The sequence below is a fragment of the Ranitomeya variabilis genome, chromosome 3 (genome assembly GCF_051348905.1).
Source record: "Ranitomeya variabilis isolate aRanVar5 chromosome 3, aRanVar5.hap1, whole genome shotgun sequence".
In the NCBI taxonomy this organism is placed as follows: Eukaryota; Metazoa; Chordata; class Amphibia; order Anura; family Dendrobatidae; genus Ranitomeya; species Ranitomeya variabilis.
In genome coordinates this window covers 623558670-623578160 of record NC_135234.1, presented here as the reverse complement: position 1 = coordinate 623578160, position 19491 = coordinate 623558670, and the positions used below count along the sequence as shown (strand labels likewise).

At 44.8% G+C, this 19491-nt stretch overlaps 1 protein-coding gene across 3 annotated transcripts in view; it reads left to right on the top strand.

Moving 5' to 3' along the window:
* NCKAP5L (NCK associated protein 5 like) overlaps positions 1 to 19491 on the top strand; it is a 118735-nt gene that overhangs the window by 12005 nt on the left and 87239 nt on the right. The window contains exon 1 of one of the 3 annotated variants that reach the window (XM_077297441.1): positions 9502 to 10074. The exons of the other annotated variants lie outside the window; for them this stretch is intronic. Within the exon in view, the coding sequence (XP_077153556.1) occupies positions 10008 to 10074 (67 nt within the window). The 5' untranslated portion in view covers positions 9502 to 10007. Of the gene's footprint in view, positions 1 to 9501; positions 10075 to 19491 lie in introns of those variants that run through there. 3 annotated transcript variants of the gene reach the window in all.

The window sequence follows — 19491 nt, the reverse complement described above, 5'->3', positions numbered from 1 at the left end:
TGGAAAAGCACAGGTGACATCATCCTGACCTCCATAAATGTTCACACATTACTTCTAAATAAAGACCATGAGGATGTGCCCTACATTGCCTCCTTTAACTAACCTCTTCCTCTGGGAGGTTGATGTCACATCCTCTCCATGTGCTTCTAATACTGTATAACATCATGCAGGAGATCAATGAATCAACAACATTTTACTTTTGATTAAACCTTTTTAAGTGCCAGACGTAAAAGTACAAAGGAAAGGGAGAATTTAGTCAGTTAACCAGGTTATGTTGAATATCGGCCCATGGCTAATTCATGATTGCAATGGTTTGCATGGACATTTGATAATTCTGAAAGAAGCACACATTAAACTTTTTATGCCCTAAAGCTGTGTAAATGTTACGTAATTTAGTGTATTTGCATTAACACACTCAACGATTGAGGTCTCCCTGGTTTCCAGTTCCACTCAGTCTTCTTCTCACACTGGGGTCTATATAAGCTGGAAGTCATTTTTACAATGCAAACCCATGAAGCCTCGGCCTCGTTCTGAGTCCTAGAGATGAGCGAATTTGCTCCAGCTTCCTGAATCACGCCTTCTGACCCGCCATCCATAGACTTGCATTGTAACAGCAACTTCCGACTTACACACGGACTCCAGTGTGATCTGGCAATCCAGAATAGCCATCACATGAGCAAGGAGAAGACTGTTGTGGTACTGGAAACTGGGGAAGACAGCAATTGAGAAGTATATTAACATAATTATATTACACTACAAACATAGGTATAGGGAATGAAAAATTGTATAGGAGTACTCAGTTCCTCCAAAATGTATGATTTTCACTTTTTGGGTATTGTTTTCTTTGTCTTGCCACTATTTATTATGTATTCCTTCTTTAGGCTATTTTCACATTAGCGTTGGGTAACGTCTGTCACAATGCGTCGTTTTGGAGACAAAACGCATCCTGCAAAGTTGCCCGCAGGATGCATTTTTTCTCCATAGACTTGCATTAGCGACTCATTACTGACGCAAGTGTGAAAGTAGCCTCCGGCTTCTTTCACAGTAGCGTCAGCACGGGGCCGTCGCTATGCGTCGGCCCGACGCACGTTGTGAAAGTAATGCCCGACGTGGGCAGCGGAAGCAGTCTTACAACGCTTCCGCTGCCCCATTGTAATGTCCGGGGAGGAGGGGGCGGAGTTTTGGCCGCGCATGCGCGGTTGAAAATGGTGGACACGATGCGCAAAAAAGTTACATGTAACTTTTTTTGTGCCGATGGTCCGCCAAAACACGACGCAACCGTCGCACGACGGTTGCGACGTGTGGCACTCCGTCGCAATGCGTCGCTAATGAAAGTCTATGGAGAAAAAACGCATCCTGCGGACAACTTTGCAGGATGCGTTTTTTCTACATAACGACGCATTGTGACGATAATGTGAAAGTAGCCTTATTTGGGGAAACCTCTTCTCATGGATGACTCATTGATTTGACAGGTAATGTTATGACTTGTTTGTTTTTATTGATTTTATTTGAATGATGAGTAAGGCCGTACTGGGCCGCAGGCCTTCAAAGGGAGGACGCCATGACAGGGTTAAGTGATAATACATGAGAAAGCATTGGGTTGAGGGAATTTTGGGTGGGGAAGGGTTAATAAATTTGAATCAGGGGAATGATGTATGGCTAGGGGGAGGGGGAATGGGGAGAAGAGGCGGAATAAGGGCGGGCAGTATAAGGGGCAACGGCCATCTCAGTGGGGCAACCATTTTAGGTCCCCCACCGTACTAGAAACAAGCTCAGAGCTGATTTTAGTTATGGAGATTGAGGCGATTTTGCAGCAATTGAGAGCGGCTGCGGGAACCAGAGGTGCGGGATGGCTGCAGGCATCCATTCAGGGCCTGCTGCCTGATGAGGGAGCCGACCAACCCCAAGGTTTAAGTGCAGGGCGACGGACTCGGAGGTCTAGGCCTCCGGAGCGCCTCAGCCCTGAGGCTACCCCCAGGGCCTCCGGCCGCAGGCACGAAGCGTCGGCAGCCGGCGCGTAAACCTGCGGCTGGGAGGAATCCGCAACACCGGCGGGGCCTGCAACAGGGGGAGGTGTCGGCCTCCCCTGCAGCGATGGCGTCTGGAGGAAGCGTGGATCCAGGAGCAGGAGCGGCCGCTGCCCAACCAGGAACGGGCTCGGCTCGGCGGGGCAGAGAGGTACTGAAGAGCACACGAGGGCCTGCTAGTCAGGTGCCTTCAGCGCAGGGGGGAAGCCGGCAACGCGAGCACTCACCAGCAGCAGAAGGAGCCAGGGATCCGGGGTCAGGAACGGCTGGGGCCCCTTCGGTTCGGCCCCAGGCTCGGCATTCATCCAGCAGCAGTGAGGAGTCGGCGGGGCGAGCATCAGCACGCAGGGCGGCTGGTGAGTGGCAGTGGGGAGTCTCCTCCTGCTCATCGGCTGCTGCTGCTGCTACAGAGAGCAGAGCTGGACGTCCCTGTGCTGCAGCTGGGAGGGGGAAGGGGAGGGGGGGCGAAGCTGACCGCAGGCATGGAGGAGATCGCTGTGTAGTAGGAGGGAGGGAATCTCTGGCCACTGGGGAGGGGGAGAGGAGGGGGGAGCATGGATTAGGCCATTCATTTAGAAGAAGAGGATCATCAGATGGATTTGAACCAGGACATGTGGGACGTATGGACACTGGGGACGCAGCGGTCGAGTCAGGCTGGCTGCACACTGCATCAACTTCCATGGGACAGCACGAGGATGGAGGAAGCACGCGCCCAGAGAGATCGCGTCAGGACACCGGATTGGCGGCTGCTGGGAACACAGCACCCAGGCAGCCAGGTGAGCGAGACTGCACTTCTTTTTACTTACCTGCACTAGCCTCAAATGTGAATGCAAGGGGGGAGGAATTATCTGTTGGGGGGGCTAGTGGCGGCTCTGGTGTTTTATTACAAAGTCTTAAAGATTTAGTGCGGTTATGGGAGGCGGGGAGTGCGCAGGGTACGTTATCTCCCTCGGCGGCTTGGTTAGGTAATAGAAGGGGTATAGGGGATGGAGAAAGAAGTCTGGAGTCACGTCCTGTGGTACAGAGCGAGGTAACGGGAGTTACTGCGGCGGCTGGGGACGAGGCGGCTTCGGGCAACGCAATAACGGGTCAGGTATCCACGGCGGTTGATAACGGGGGCAAAGATAAAGATGAAGCAGTGCGTTTAGGGGATGCTGCAAAATGTGAAGTGTATGTCTGTTTTGAGGGGCCTCTGGGAACACATTTAAAGCAGGAAGTAAGGGATAGGATTTGGAAGGGGGAATACGTGGAGATATTCTCACTTCTCCCACTCGAACGTTTTAATTTAGACAGGGTCAGACGGGATGAGTATAAAAAGGAAGACGAGGAGAGGAGACGTTTTCGTTTGATACCCCGCACATTCAATAATTGGTTACAGGCTTTCGCTATATTGGCTAGTGTGATTGGGGAAAAAGCGCCAGAAAATTGTTCGCCCCTATTCTGCTATATGGATACCATAGGGGAGGCATATAGAGTATACGGGGGACAAGGATGGTTGAGATATGATGAACAATTCCGCCAGAGGAAAGCAGTTCGTCCAAACATTAGATGGGAACATAAAGACATAGCTCTATGGATGAGAGTGACAGCCCCTGGAAAAGGGGGTTCGGGTTCACAATCGTTTCTTGGGGGCACCGGGGGTTCAGGGCAGTCAGGGCACTCGGTGGCAGTACAGAAAGGACTGTGCTTCTCATACAATGACGGCGCATGCAGGTTCGGCGCCAAGTGCAAATTCAAACACGAGTGTTCCGCCTGCGGAGGTAATCATGGGGTGTCGAAGTGCTTCAAGGGAGGAAAACAGAAGGGATCTGAGGGTTTTGAAAAAAGGGGTGACACCGGTTCGGCTGGAAGAGATGGAGCACTTCCTAAATAAATACCCTGACAAAGAGGCTGCAAAATTGTTGCGTGATGGTTTTCGGGAGGGATTCAAGATCCCTTTTGTTGACATGGAGGTGAGGTTATCAACCAGGAATTTGAAATCAGCCAGGGAATTCCCAGAAGTGGTCACTGAAAAATTCCCAAAAGAATTGGCTTTAGGTAGAATGGCTGGGCCGTTTGACACAGCCCCCATGGTTAACCTGAGAGTGTCGCCATTGGGGGTTGTACCAAAAAAGGAGCCTAACAAGTTCAGGTTGATTCATCACCTCTCATTTCCGAAGGGCTCTTCGGTAAACGATGGAATTGACCCCCAATTGTGTTCTGTGTTATATACTTCTTTTGATTCGGCAGTGTCATGGGTTAGAAAATGTGGACAAGGGGCCATGTTGGCAAAGACGGACATTGAGGCAGCGTTTAGACTGCTACCAGTTCATCCGGACAGTATGCATTTGCTTTGTTGTTTTTGGGACGGGGGATTTTTTGTGGATCGTTGTTTACCGATGGGGTGTTCATTGTCATGCGCCTATTTCGAAGCATTTAGTACGTTTTTAGAATGGGTAGTTAAGGACGTGACAGGACTCGGTTCTTGTGTTCATTATCTGGATGATTTCTTGTTTGTTGGGTCGGCCTTTTCTTCGGATTGTTCGGTTTTACTTCACTCGATGGAAGGGGTGGCTAAAAAAATTTGGCGTTCCGTTGGCAGCGGAAAAAACGGTTGGGCCTGTTACATCTTTGAGTTTTCTGGGTATTGAAATCGACACGGTGGCAATGGAGTGTAGATTGCCTGAGGACAAACTGGTGAACATGAGATTGGAGGTGAAGCGTGTGGGTAGCTTGAAGAAGGTAACACTTCGTGAGGTCCAGTCGTTGCTTGGTAAACTGAACTTCGCATGTCGGATCATGCCAATGGGAAGAGCCTTTTGTCGTAGACTTTCATTGGCCACGGTTGGGATTAGGGCGCCAAATCATTTCATACGGCTTAGAAGGGATCTGAAGGATGATTTGAAAGTTTGGGAATTTTTTCTGGATTCATACAGTGGAAAGTCACTCTGGATTGCGCCGGTGGTGTCGGCGGAGTTTCTCGGCATTTTGGTCGGTTCAGCGGACGAATCGGGTTTTTCTTTGTTTTTTTCGGAACGAATGGTTAGTGGCCGAGTGGCCAAAAACGTGGAAAGAGAACGGTTTAGTGGCTGATATTACACTACGCGAAGTTTTTTCCTATCGTGGTAGCTTTGACACTATGGGGAGGCAATGTTCGAGACAAGAAAATATGTTTTTGTTGCGGCTCAGTTGGGGCCATGGAGGCTATTAATTCGTTGTCATCATCAAAACACTCTCTTCTGCGAGTTTTACAACAATTGGTTTGGGCTGGTTTGAATTTTAATTTGTGGGTCACGGCGGAACTTGGGGTTTTGAAATATAACAAAATTCTTGAAGCTCTTTCTTCTTCGCAGTGGGATCGTGTTCGGGAGTTGGCACCTCAAGTGGAACCCACGGGGAAGGTTTGTTCAGAGGAGCTTTGGAATCTTCCGCTGGGGCAGTGAGAGACTTGTTGGCCAGATCGCTGTCGGCTGGAACTTGGTCGCACTATACGAGGGCCTGGGATTCTTGGGTCCGGTGGAAAAATCAGATGAGTGCGGATTTAGAGGACGAAAGCAAATTGATTTTATTTATCGGTCATATCTGGGAGTCAGGTTGGTCAGTGTCAAAAATCAATAATTCGTTATCAGGCTTGGCTTTTGGCTTTAAACTTAGAGGGTTGCAGGATTTGACAAAATCGTTTCTGGTCCGGCAGGTGGTAAAAGGCTGTCGTAAAGGCTGGAAGGTGTCAGACGGTAGGCGGCCGGTGTCATATGAAGTTTTATTAAATCTGGAAAATCAGTTAGAGGCTGTGTGTTCGGATATGGGGGAAGTAATTTTGTTTAGATTAGCATTTTCTCTAGCATTTTTTGGTGCGTTTCGGTTAGGTGAATTGGTTAGTCCTTCCAAGTGTAAGAAAGGTGGTATACTGAGGCAGGATGTGGACATGTTTGGGGACAGGCTAGTGATAATTTTGCGTTCTTCCAAAACGGATACTGCAGGTAAAGGTTGTCGAGTGGTTCTTTTTGAGGTAAACGGCTCTCCAGTTTGCCCGGTAAAATGTTTTAGGGAGTTCCTGTCTGGTCCAGGTTCGGGGGATTGCCCATTGTTAGTGCATAAGGATGGGTCATTTCTCTCCCGTTTTCAATTTTTGACTGTATTTAGACGTTGTTTGGAAAAAGGGGGCATTTCAGCGAAGAATTTTAGTGGGCATTCATTCCGGATTGGGGCGGCAACGGAGGCTGCCAGGAGGGGTCTAGGAGATGAAATGGTTCAGAGGATCGGTCGGTGGGAATCAGTAAGATTTCGTTCTTACATTCGCCCGTCTTTGTTGTAACGGATTGATCTAATTGACCGCAGTTTTCCTTTTCAGTTATACGGTGTTGATGTTTCCTTTTCTATTTTCAGAGCCGAGGCAATTGCTTATTTGGATCATGGGTCATTCATTTGTATTCTGGGTGGCATTGAGGGCCGACGTTCGGCCGGACGGGAGACAACTGGGAGTGCCCCGATCGCGTGGAACCCTGAGGTGGATCGGAAAAAGGGGTATGATGTGGAAGCAATTGCTGTCGGAATTCCACAGATTTGTTCGATTGGATCGGGTGCCAGACTTGTTGGTGGTTCATTTGGGGGGCAATGACTTGGGCAAACGTCCCTGTAGGGAACTAATTAAGGATATCAAGTTTGACATGTTACGGCTTTGGTCTATGTTTCCATGTTTGTTGGTTGTTTGGTCGGACATTGTGCCCAGGAAGGTTTGGCGCGAGGCAAGATCTGTTCATGGTGTGAACAAGGCGAGGATTAAGTTAAACAGAGCGATTTCACGTTTTATGGTGAGAAATGGGGCACTTGTGGTTCGGCATAAGGATCTGGAGTCTGGGCAAGGGGAATACTGGAGGAAAGATGGGGTCCATTTAAATGCGATAGGTCTAGATTTGTGGTGTCTGGCGATTCAAGAGGGCATTGAGAAAGGTATTTTGGTATGGCGTGACATAAATGTTTGAGGGGTCAGAACATTTATGCTGGTGGCGTGGGGGGGGAGGTCCTCGAGGTTGGTGGTGATGGAAATGGTGGATCGGAGGGGGGGGGGATCTCTAAGGTCCTGGACTCCCCCGTGGGTGAACAAATTTGGAATGGAACAAAAAGATCACATGGAGGTGATAATTAGGATATATGGGTAATTTTGGAGGAAATTGGCCGGGTGAGTCTATGGGCGTCTCTGAGCTGGAGCGTAGCGGCTAGAGGCAAGACGTGACCTGGAGGCCAAGTTTTACGGTTATGGAAGACAAGTTTTTATGGTCTGGAGGCCAAGTTTATTACATTTTGGGGCTTCGAGGACCACCCTCCCCGTGGTTAATGTTTAATAAATAAACTGTTTGTTATTATGTGTTAATAAACAGCTGCTGTGGCCAACTTATCCAAATACCATTGTGGTCAGTTTTTTATTTTAGATAAAGCGGTCGGGCCGTTTGGTTGAAGGGTAAAAATGAGGAGTAAAAAAGGTGGGTAGAGAAACTCATGGGGATTCACGTATACCAACTGTCAAGTAAGGCCGTACTGGGCCGCAGGCCTTCAAAGGGAGGACGCCATGACAGGGTTAAGTGATAATACATGAGAAAGCATTGGGTTGAGGGAATTTTGGGTGGGGAAGGGTTAATAAATTTGAATCAGGGGAATGATGTATGGCTAGGGGGAGGGGGAATGGGGAGAAGAGGCGGAGTAAGGGCGGGCAGTATAAGGGGCAACGGCCATCTCAGTGGGGCAACCATTTTAGGTCCCCCACCGTACTAGAAACAAGCTCCCACCCACCCTCCCTTTTTTGTTGGTTGCTTTGGAAACGTTCATAGGTGATGTCAAGGTCGTTAAGAAAAAGGGGTTATTATCGTTGTATTGCTCGAATTATTGCGTTATGTTTTCTGTTGTTTTGTCGCGGCAGCAAGGCGTGGGGGGGGGAGGTCCTCGAGGTTGGTGGTGATGGAAATGGTGGATCGGAGGGGGGGGGATCTCTAAGGTCCTGGACTCCCCCGTGGGTGAACAAATTTGGAATGGAACAAAAAGATCACATGGAGGTGATAATTAGGATATATGGGTAATTTTGGAGGAAATTGGCCGGGTGAGTCTATGGGCGTCTCTGAGCTGGAGCGTAGCGGCTAGAGGCAAGACGTGACCTGGAGGCCAAGTTTTACGGTTATGGAAGACAAGTTTTTATGGTCTGGAGGCCAAGTTTATTACATTTTGGGGCTTCGAGGACCACCCTCCCCGTGGTTAATGTTTAATAAATAAACTATTTGTTATTATGTGTTAATAAACGGCTGCTGTGGCCAACTTATCCAAATACCATTGTGGTCAGTTTTTTATTTTAGATAAAGCGGTCGGGCCGTTTGGTTGAAGGGTAAAAATGAGGAGTAAAAAAGGTGGGTAGAGAAACTCATGGGGATTCACGTATACCAACTGTCATGAGATTTTCTTATGTTTAATGTGTTAAATAATTTCAGTTTACCCTTTGATACTCAAGGGATTTATTTAGTTAAGGTGTAATTTTGGTGCTCCTTTGTTTTTGTTTTGTTTTTTTAAACTTCAATACATTTGTCGGTGCCAAATATTATTGTTCTTTTTACTCATGGTTTTTGTTTCAGCAATCACTAAGTTAAATTCCAAATAAAACCTAAGGAGCTGACTATGAATGGTGATCTGTGGCAAGGAAGCTTAGGAATGCAGAAGTGAATTGTCTGTGATGGTCTCTGTGATTAAAAACATTCTGTGGGAAATGTGGCGACTGTGAATGTGTAGAAGAAAACAAAATAATATTGTGAATGTGATAAGAGGCCTAAAGACATCATTGCAGTTGTCTGGTATGTGTGCGTCAAGCTTTCTTTGCTGTTCCTTTTGACAACCCATGAATTCTCAGCTGAACCAAAATTTCATGTCTATGGGAAAGATAGCGGACATCCAAGTGGTCGTTTGGTCAGCTTTTATGATATGTTCATACTTGGTTTTGATGTGGATTTTGAAGAAGATGCACAATTAATACTCTAAATTTTGTGGATCGGCTTCAAAATCTACTTAAGGAAAACCTTGGTTTCTATACAATAATGAGCAATGTGAGTACAGACTTGTCGCTATTTGTAAAAACCTGTGCTGGACTTTCATCTAGCTCATCCATCCGTGCTACAGACAAGCGTACCTCTCACTGGGCATGAGGGTATTCATGTGTAGGAGACTGGCAGGGGTGCAAAGAGAGAAAATGCTTTGTGGCATGACCATAAAACAGGGCACGAATGAGAAACTTTCATAATCAGTCAGTCCGTGTCCACTAGCTATTTGCGGAAATTTCAGAAGTGGATGATTCTATGATCATCAATGGGAGTTGACAGGTCTGCTAATGTGGTATTTGGCACTCTTCAGCCCTTCCTGGCAGTACTTTAGCAAAGTAGCATAAGGCTGGACTTTGTTCCAATTAGGACTGCAGTGTGACTCCATTGGGGTCTTGGTAGTGGTCTTTCCTCGATCTGCAGGATGGACATGGTTATACCGATTTATCAGGTAGTTTGACCTACTTAAAATCTGAACTTTGCTGCAATCCTGATGTACGAGCAATTGGTTGCATATATGTAATTGATAAGATGACAAGAATGCCTTTTCCACACTGGGCAATAAGCAGTTATAAATGTATACTCCTTCTAAACCCTTGTCACCATGTTGACTTGCACAAATGAAAAATAATAAGTTACTGAGCAATGTGCAGTACTGTGTTGGCCTTAATCTAGCAGTCTGGAATTAGTAGTTGACTCAGTATCTATGTATGTTGGATGTGGAAGTACTCTGTGGTTTGAGCAGTAGCAGAAATGCCACACGATTTTACTGTGTAACTTCCCCAAAAAGTAGCCAGTTACCGGAACCATGAAAAGGAAACTCATTACCCTCATTTTTGTCATTCACTGTGGTTCTGCTGAGCTTAGCTTTGTGCGGTCATCTACAGAGCGCCTTGGTAGGAGAATGAAACCTAGGCGTTAGAGAACACTCATGTCCCTGGATTCTATGTTCTCTACCGCTGCTCATTTAGCATTTTTGTTACATGCAGGGTGCGGAGGTAAGGTATTTCTAGCGGAAATAAGCCCCAGTTTGTGTTGGAGGGGTCGTGCACGATGTGTTGATATTTGGTCAGTTTAGGAATGGCTGGAAAGTATTTGCTTTAAGAAAACCTAGGGGGATGATCTCATTTATAAAGGAGCCAAGGGAACGGCAGATGTTAGAAAGATGCAATTCATTTTATTTTTTTATTACAGTTGTATTTGTTTTTAATGTTAGCATGCACACTGCTTAAAGGGGAAAATCCAGCAAAATGATATATGAGAGATGTATATGAGAAGATGACATTATTCTCTATTAACAAATACTGGCTGAGGTCTCCATAGGCAGGGTTGCCAACTTGACTCTATTTTCTTTCTGGACAGCTACGGTAATCAAAAAATGATGGACAGACAATATATTTTACAGACACATTTGGGAAACCAAAATTCATTATGATTATTAGTGATACATGTCTACAGCCCATACTTTTAATATGTAGACATTAGATGCATTCACTGTAAAATCTTAAAATAATTATGGTCAAAATAATCTGTAGAAGCTTTTTTCGGCTTAAAAAAAAATCAGACGCCTTAAATTTTTTTTACGGCAGTTTTTTGCCCTATTTTTATTGACTGTCCAGGAACTTATAGACGGTGGGCAACTCTGTCCATAGGGCGCCTAGAATTTGATGCTTCAAAAATATGACCCATTCTGTACCAGATAAATTCTAGCTGTACCTGCCCATTTCAGCGGTAGTATCCCATCTAATGTGTAAGGTGGTGTCTCTCCCGTGATGGCAAATATCAGGGCATGAAGGATTTGGTTTTGAGAATTATAAGCAGCCACCGGTAGTGTCTGGCATCGGCTTACTCTCCTCTCCCTATTGAAAACATGTACGCTCAGCCAAGAGGGTTTGTTGGAACGAAGAGTTGGCTGTTAAGTGATCTGTCGCCTGATATTGATCATCTTCGTCAGAGCCACGAATTTTGACTGGAGCAGTAGCATATATGCACAATAAATTCTCCATACAAATTAGGGGCACATGACATGACGCCTGTTCTCCGGATATGTGGGTGTCCCATTAGTGTGACCTCTAATGATTAGGCACATATCCTTGTAGGTTGTAATTGTTGGACAACTCCCTTTCTTAAAACGTAATTAATCAATACCAATACTATTGAAACATATTAACTTTACAATTCTATGGAGACACAGGACTTGGTGTGCTTATCTAGTAAACCCACACAATTATGGTTGAATTGATATAGGGGAAAGATGTTGGAATTTCTTCAACTAATCTGTCACATGTGAATATACACTAATGGGGGAACTGGATTTCATTTATTTCAATAGGACACTACTTGGTGCCCAGGAAATCCATTAATTTCAAAGAATCAGTATGTTGAAGATTCTAAAGAATTTGGGTGCTCTACTGAACCCTATCAAATAATAATGAAGTTTTAAGACTCAGGTTGAGTGTTTTAGCAATAAAACCTTACATACATGATGGCTATGTTGCTTTTCCAAAGTAATTGCAGGAAGCAATTTGCCAGCAAACATGCACGATGACACTGCACTGATCAGATATTGCATTTTGGTAGCCATGACTTGTGCGTACCATCATAACACCGGCGACTCATTTCAAGCCAGCAAGTGTTACTGTCAAAGTCTTACTTTTTAAGTCTGTTTTTCTATTCCTAAATAACAGATGCCAGTCTCCGCCATAGCAGGGAATATGACAGCAAGGAATCCCAGGGAAATAACCTCAATTTTCTAAATAACCGATCTGCAAATAAACTGTATGTTTAGCAATTGTACTTTTTGGAGTTTTTCTGATCAAGTAACAGTTCTTTAAAACCACAGGCGTCTGTCCTCCACATCCATCCCCTCAGTAATTCTTAGTTTATATTCTCCATTGAAGTACGTAAAGTGACCTATCATACTTGCCCACTAATATATCAAAAACCAAATGGAGAATGCAATCTACACTGCTCAGGCAAAAGTAGTTAAAACCAAAAACTTCCCAATGGGGGTGGTCTTTTTTGTCCATTCTCATTCTCAGCTCCTCTACCAGAGGCCTGGGAGTTTGAGGGTTCTGTGCAGGATCTTAGTTGTTCCCAGAATTGTGCTTTTCTGGGCGGACGGCTCACATGTTGCACCTGGGATCTGTTGTAGCCATTTTTCCAACTTAAGGGTCACTGCTCCAAGTGTTCCTATCACCACTGGAATTACTGTTTCCTTTCCCTTCCATATCTTCTTCAGTTCTCCTTTGAGGCCCTGGTATTTCTCCAGCTTCTCATATTCCTTCTATGATGTTGATGTCACATCTGCCACATCTATTATCATCCCTATCTACTATCACAATGTCTGGTTGGTTAGCTTGTCTGTCTGGATCTAGAAGTACCACAGGATTTTAGCTCTTTCATTCTCCTCCACTTTCATTCTCCATAAATGGGCTACTGGAACAAACCATACATGGACAAGGCAAGAGAACCTCCTAGTAGTTCCACAGAGGAAATAAACCCTTACATGCCATATCTTCCCCTCTACTTATCATGGGACATTTTTTACAAGAAGGAACGGTTTAAGGCACACAATCTCTTTAAAGGATTATTCCCAACATAAACACTTTGATATTTGCAGGATATGCCATAAATGTCTTGAATGCCTCACCTGTGGAATACGCACCAATGTGCAGAACGTAGTTTCCCCTACCCGCCTCGTAAGGCTACTGCTATATTCAGGATTCATATAGGCGTCACTAAGTGGTTCGGAGGACCAACATTCAACATACAAGTTGTAGATCACACATCCTTAAAGTGTTGTCTAAAATATATTAAGAAACTATAAAAGTTCAAATCACTGGGGGGGCCCATTCAAAATAAAACAATATAAATAAAATATACACATATTTGGCATCGCTGCATTCAGAATCGCCCAATCTATCAATATAAAAAAAAAAAAATTAACTCGATCTCTAAACCGCGCAACGAGAAAAAAATTAAAAATGCCAGACTTTTTTTGGTCGCCACTACATTGCAATAAAATGCAACAACAGGCGATCAAAAGATCGTATCTACACCAATATGGTATTAATACAAATGTCAGCTTGGTGCGCAAAAAAACAAGCTCTCACCCAGCCCCAGACATGAAAAGTGGAGACGCTACAGGTTTCGGAAAAATTGCCCTTTTTTAAAAAAAAAAAACAAAAACAAATTTCACTTAACCCCTTAGTGACAGAGCCAATTTGGTACTTAATGACCGAGCCAATTTTTACAATTCTGACCAGTGTCACTTTATGAGGTTATAACTCTGGAACGCTTTATCGGATCCCGCTGATTCTGAGATTGTTTTTTCGTGACATGTTGTACTTCAAGTTAGTGGTAACATTTCTTCAATATTACTTGCGATTATTTATGAAAAAAATGGAAATATGGCGAAAATTTTTAAAATTTTGCAATTTTCAAACTTTGTATTTTTATGCCCTTAAATCAGAGAGATATGTCACAAAAAATAGTTAATAAATAACATTTCTCACATGTCTACTTTACATCAGCACAATTTTGGAAACAATTTTTTTTTTTGTTAGGGAGTTATAAGGGTTAAAAGTTGACCAGCAATTTCTCATTTTTACAACACCATGTTTTTTTTAGGGACCACATCACCTTTGAAGTGATTTTGAGGGGTCTATATGATAGAAAATAACCAAGTGTGACACCATTCTAAAAACTGCACCCCTCAAGCTGCTCAAAACCACATTCAAGAAGTTTATTAACCCTTTACGTACTTCACAGGAACTAAAACAATGTGGAAGAAAAAAATGAACATTTTACTTTTTTTTGCAAACATTTTACTTCAGAACCATTTTTTTTAATTTTCACAAGTGTAAAAACAGAAATTTAACCACAAATTTTGTTGTGCAATTTTTCCTGAGTACACCGATACCCCATATGTGGAGGTAAACCACTGTTTGGGCGCACCGCAGAGCTTGGAAGTGAAGGAGCACCGTTTGACTGTTTCAATGCAGAATTGGCTGGAATTGAGATCGGACGCCATGTCGCGTTTGGAGAGCCCCTAATGTGCCTAAACAGTGGAAACCCCCCACAAGTGACACCATTTTGGAAACTAGACCCCCCAAGGAACTTATCTAGATGTGTGGTGAGCACTTTGAACCCCCAAGTGCTTCACAGAAGTTTATAACGTAGAGCCGTGAAAATAAAAAATCGCATTTGTTTTCACAAAAATGATTTTTTCGCCCACAAATTCTTATTTTCACAAGGGTAACAGGAGAAATTAGACCACAAAAGTTGTTGTGCAATTTCTCCTGAGTACGTCGATACCCCATATATGGGGGTAAACCACTGTTTGGGCGCACCGCAGAGCTTGGAAGAGAAGGAGTGTCGTTTTACTTTTTCAATGTAGAATTGGCTGGAATTGAGATCGGACGCCATGTCACGTTTGGAGAGCCGCTGATGTGCCTAAACAGTAGAGACCCCCCACATATGACACCATTTTGGAAACTAGACCCCTTAAGGAACTTATCTAGATGTGTGGTGAGCACTTTAAACCCCCAGGTGCTTCACAGAAGTTTATAACGTAGAGCCGTGAAAATAAAAAATCGCATTTGTTTTCACAAAAATGATTTTTTCGCCCACAAATTCTTATTTTCACAAGGGTAACAGGAGAAATTAGACCACAAAAGTTGTTGTGCAATTTCTCCTGAGTACGTCGATACCCCATATATGGGGGTAAACCACTGTTTGGGCGCACCGCAGAGCTTGGAAGAGAAGGAGTGTCGTTTTACTTTTTCAATGTAGAATTGGCTGGAATTGAGATCGGACGCCATGTCACGTTTGGAGAGCCGCTGATGTGCCTAAACAGTAGAGACCCCCCACATATGACACCATTTTGGAAACTAGACCCCTTAAGGAACTTATCTAGATGTGTGGTGAGCACTTTAAACCCCCAGGTGCTTCACAGAAGTTTATAACGTAGAGCCGTGAAAATAAAAAAATCGCATTTTTTCTACAAAAATGATCTTTTTGCCTCCAAATTTTTATTTTACCAAGGGTAACAGGAGAAAATGGACCCCAGAAGCTGTTGTACAATTTGTCTTGAGTACGCCGACACCCCATATGTGGGGGTAAACCACTGTTTGGGCGCATGGCTGAGCTCGGAAGCAAAGGAGCGCCATTTGACTTTTCAATGCAAAATTGACTGGAATTGAGATCGGACGCCATGTCGCGTTTGGAGAGCCCCTGATGTGCCTAAACAGCAGAAACCCCCCAAAAGTGACCCCATTTTGGAAACTAGACCCCCCATGGAACTTATCTAGATGTGTAGTGAGAACTTTGAATGCCCAAGTGCATCACAGAAGTTTATAATGCAGAGTCGTGAAAATAAAAAATATATATTTTTTAACAATAAAGATTTTTTAGCCCCCAAGTTTTTATTTTCACAAGGGTAACAAGAGAAATTGGACCCCAAAAGTTGTTGTCCAATTTGTCCTGAGTATGCTGGTACCCCATATGTGGGGGTAAACCACTGTTTGGGCGCACGGCAGAGCTCGGAAGGGAAGGAGTGCCATTTTGGAATGCAGACTTTGATAGAATTGTCTGCGGGCGTTATGTTGCCTTTGCAGACCCCTAATGTACCTAAACAGTAGAAACCCCCAACAAGTGACCCCATTTTGGAAAATAGACCCCCCAAGGAACTTATCTAGATATGTGGTGAGAACTTTGAATGCCCAAGTGCTTCACAGAAGTTTATAATGCAGAGTAGTGAAAATAAAAAATATTTTTTTTCCCACAAAAAAGATTTTTTTAGCCCCCAAATTTTTATTTTCACAAGGGTAACAAGAGAAATTGGACCCCAAAAGTTGTTGTCCAATTTGTCCTGAGTATGCTGGTACCCCATATGTGGGGGTAAACCACTGTTTGGGCGCACGGCAGAGCTCGGAAGGGAAGGAGCGCCATTTTGGAATGCAGACTTTGATAGAATTGTCTGCGGGCGTTATGTTGCGTTTGCAGACCCCTAATGTACCTAAACAGTAGAAACCCCCACAAGTGACCAAATTTTGGAAACTAGACCCCCTAAGGAACTTATCTAGATATGTGGTGAGAACTTTGAAAGCTCAAGTGCTTCACAGAAATTTATAATGCAGAGTAGTGAAAATAAAAAAATATATTTTTTTCCAACAAAAAAGATTTTTAGCCCCCAAGTTTTTATTTTCACAAGGGTAACAGGAGAAATTGGACCCCAAAAGTTGTTGTCCAATTTATCCCGAGTACGCTGATGCCCCATATGTGGGGGTAAACCACTGTTTGGGCGCACGGCAGAGCTCAGAAGGGAGGGAGTACCATTTGACTTTTTTAGCGCAAAATTGGCTGTCGTGTTTGGAGACCCCCTGATGTACCTAAACAGTGGAAACCCCCCAATTCTAACTCCAACCCTAACCCTAATCTCAACCCGATCCATAATCCTAATCACAACCCTAACGATAATCACAACCCTAACCCCAAAACAGCCCTAATCTCAACCCTAACCATAACCCTAATCAAAACCCTAAATCCAACACACCCCTAACCCTAATCCCAACCCTAACCCTAATCCCAACCCTAATCCCAAACGTAACACTAATCCCAACCCTAATCCAAACCCTAACCCTAATCCCAACTCTAACCCTAACTTTAGCCCCAACCCTAACTTTAGCCCCAACCCTAACCATAACTTTAGCCCCCGTCGTCACAAAAAAAGTTCAATGTAACCTTTTTTTTGTACGTCGCGTCCGCCATTTCCGCGGATGCGTGGCCGTAACTCTGCCCCCTCCTCCCCAGGACATAGACTGGGCAGCGGATGCGTTGAAAAACTGCATCCGCTGCCCACGTTGTGCACAATTTTCACAACGTGCGTCGGTACATCGGGCCGACGCATTGCGACCTCCCCGTACCGATGCAAGTGTGAAAGAAGCCTAAGGCTACTTTCACACTAGCGTCGTACTCGGCCCATCGCAGTGTGTCGGGCCGACGTACCGACGCTAGCGTTGTAAGCGCCGCACAACGGGTGCAGCGGATGCTGTTTTTTCAACGCATCCGCTGCCCCATTGTGAGGTGCGGGGAGGCGGGGGCGGAGTTCCGGCCACGCATGCGCGGTCGGAAATGGCGGACACGTCGCACAAAAAAGTTACATGTAGTTTTTTTTGTGTCGACGGTCCGCCGAAGCACGACGCATCCGTCGCACGACGGATGCAACATGTGGCAATCCGTCGCAATGCGTCGCTAATGCAAGCCAATGGAGAAAAAACGCATCCTGCAAGCACTTTTGCAGGATGCGTTTTTTCTCCAACGACGCATTGCGACGGAAGCCAAAAAACGCTAGTGTGAAAGTAGCCTAACCCTAACCCTAGCCCTAACCCTAAATTTAGCCCCAACCCTAACCCTAACTCTAACCCTAACTCTAACCCTAACTCTAACCCTAACTCTAACCCTAACTCTAACCCTAACTCTAACCCTAACTCTAACCCTAACTCTAACCCTAACTCTAACCCTAACTCTAACCCTAACTCTAACCCTAACTCTAACCCTAACTCTAACCCTAACTCTAACCCTAACTCTAACCCTAACTCTAACCCTAACTCTAACCCTAACTCTAACCCTAACTCTAACCCTAACTCTAACCCTAACTCTAACCCTAACTCTAACCCTAACTCTAACCCTAACTCTAACCCTAACTCTAACCCTAACTCTAACCCTAACTCTAACCCTAACTCTAACCCTAACTCTAACCCTAACCCTAACCCTAACCCTAACTCTAACTCTAACCCTAACCCTAACCCTAACCCTAATTTTAGCCCCAACTTGTCTTCTCCTGCCGGCCGGCAGATGGCAGCAGATGGCGGGCGCACTGCGCATGCGCCCGCCATGATGAAAAAGCCGGCTGGCAGGAGAAGACAGAAGAGGACCCAGGGACCCCGGGTGAGTATGATAGGGTCCCCGAATCCCCCTATTTCTCTGTCCTCTGATGTGCGATCACATCAGAGGACAGAGAAATAACTGATCGCTTTTTTTTTTTTTTTTTTTTTGCGGTCGCCGGTAAACTGTTAATTACCGGCGATCGCAAAGCAGGGGTCGGTGCAAACCGACCCCGATCATGTTCTTTGGGGTCTCGGCTACCCCCGGCAGCCGAGACCCCAAAGAACATCCGGGTGCCGGGTGCCGGGCGGCGGGCGCACTGCGCGTGCGCCCGCCATTTTTTCCCGGAAGAAAGATGGCGGCACCCATGGGGAGACTTGAGGAGCACCGGGGGAGGTAGGTAAGTATTGGGGGGCTATTGGGGGCCATCGGGGACCACATTTCTCTGTCCTCCGATGTGCGATCACATCGGAGGACAGAGAAATTAAACGGCAAATCGCGTTTTTTTTTTTTTTTGTTGCGACCGCCGGTAAACGGTTAATTACCGGCGATCGCAACTCGGGGGTCGGTAAAAACCCCCCGAATCATGTTCTCTGGGGTCTCGGCTACCCTCGGCAACCGAGACCCCAGAGAAAATCCGACTCTGGGGGGCGCTATTCACTTTTTCCACAGCGCCGTTAATTAACGGCGCTGTGGATTAAGTACCCTTAGCGGCCGCCGTTAAAAGGCGTATCGGCGGTCGTTAAGGGGTTAAATAAAAAAAGAACCAAGACATGTTTGATGTCTGTGAACTCGTAATGACCTGGAGAATCATAATGGTAAGTCAGTTTTAGCATTCAATGAACATGGTAAAAAAAAACCCAAACCTGTGGAAATGCACTTTTTTTGCAATTTCACCGCACTTGGAATTTTTTCCCCGTTTTCCAATACACAATATGTTAAAACCAATGGTGTCCTTCAAAAGTACAACTTGTCCTGCAAAAAAAAAGCCCTCACATGGCCATTTTGACTGAAAATTAAGTTATGGCTCTGGGAAGAAGGGGAGCAAATAACGGAAATTCAAAAACTGAAATACCCCTGGTCCTTAAGGGGTTAAATCAGCAACTTACAAGCTATGCAAAGTATTTTACCCCAAAACTGTATTTTTTTTCTCTGCTTTACCTATTGATCTAAAACATGCTGTCCACATAAAAGACTAAAATAAACAAAATCATACTGTACTGAAAAGTGAAAGATAGCCCACCAAATGCTCCATTTAATTATGCTAAAATAGGTTTCAAAAATGTAACAGACCAATTAAATTAACTTATTGAAATATGCTTGTAAATGAACCTACAACTCAATTGTTGCTGGTGGGAGATTGTATAGAACAAATTGTAAATTTCTCCAGAAAATATACATGTGCAGCAATACTTGTAAAATGATCTTGAAAAATCTTCTCTCCTTCAGGACAGCACCCTGATATTACATTTGTCAACAATGGACTTCATTTACTCTAGGCAGTTTGTATAAGAGCTGTCACCAGG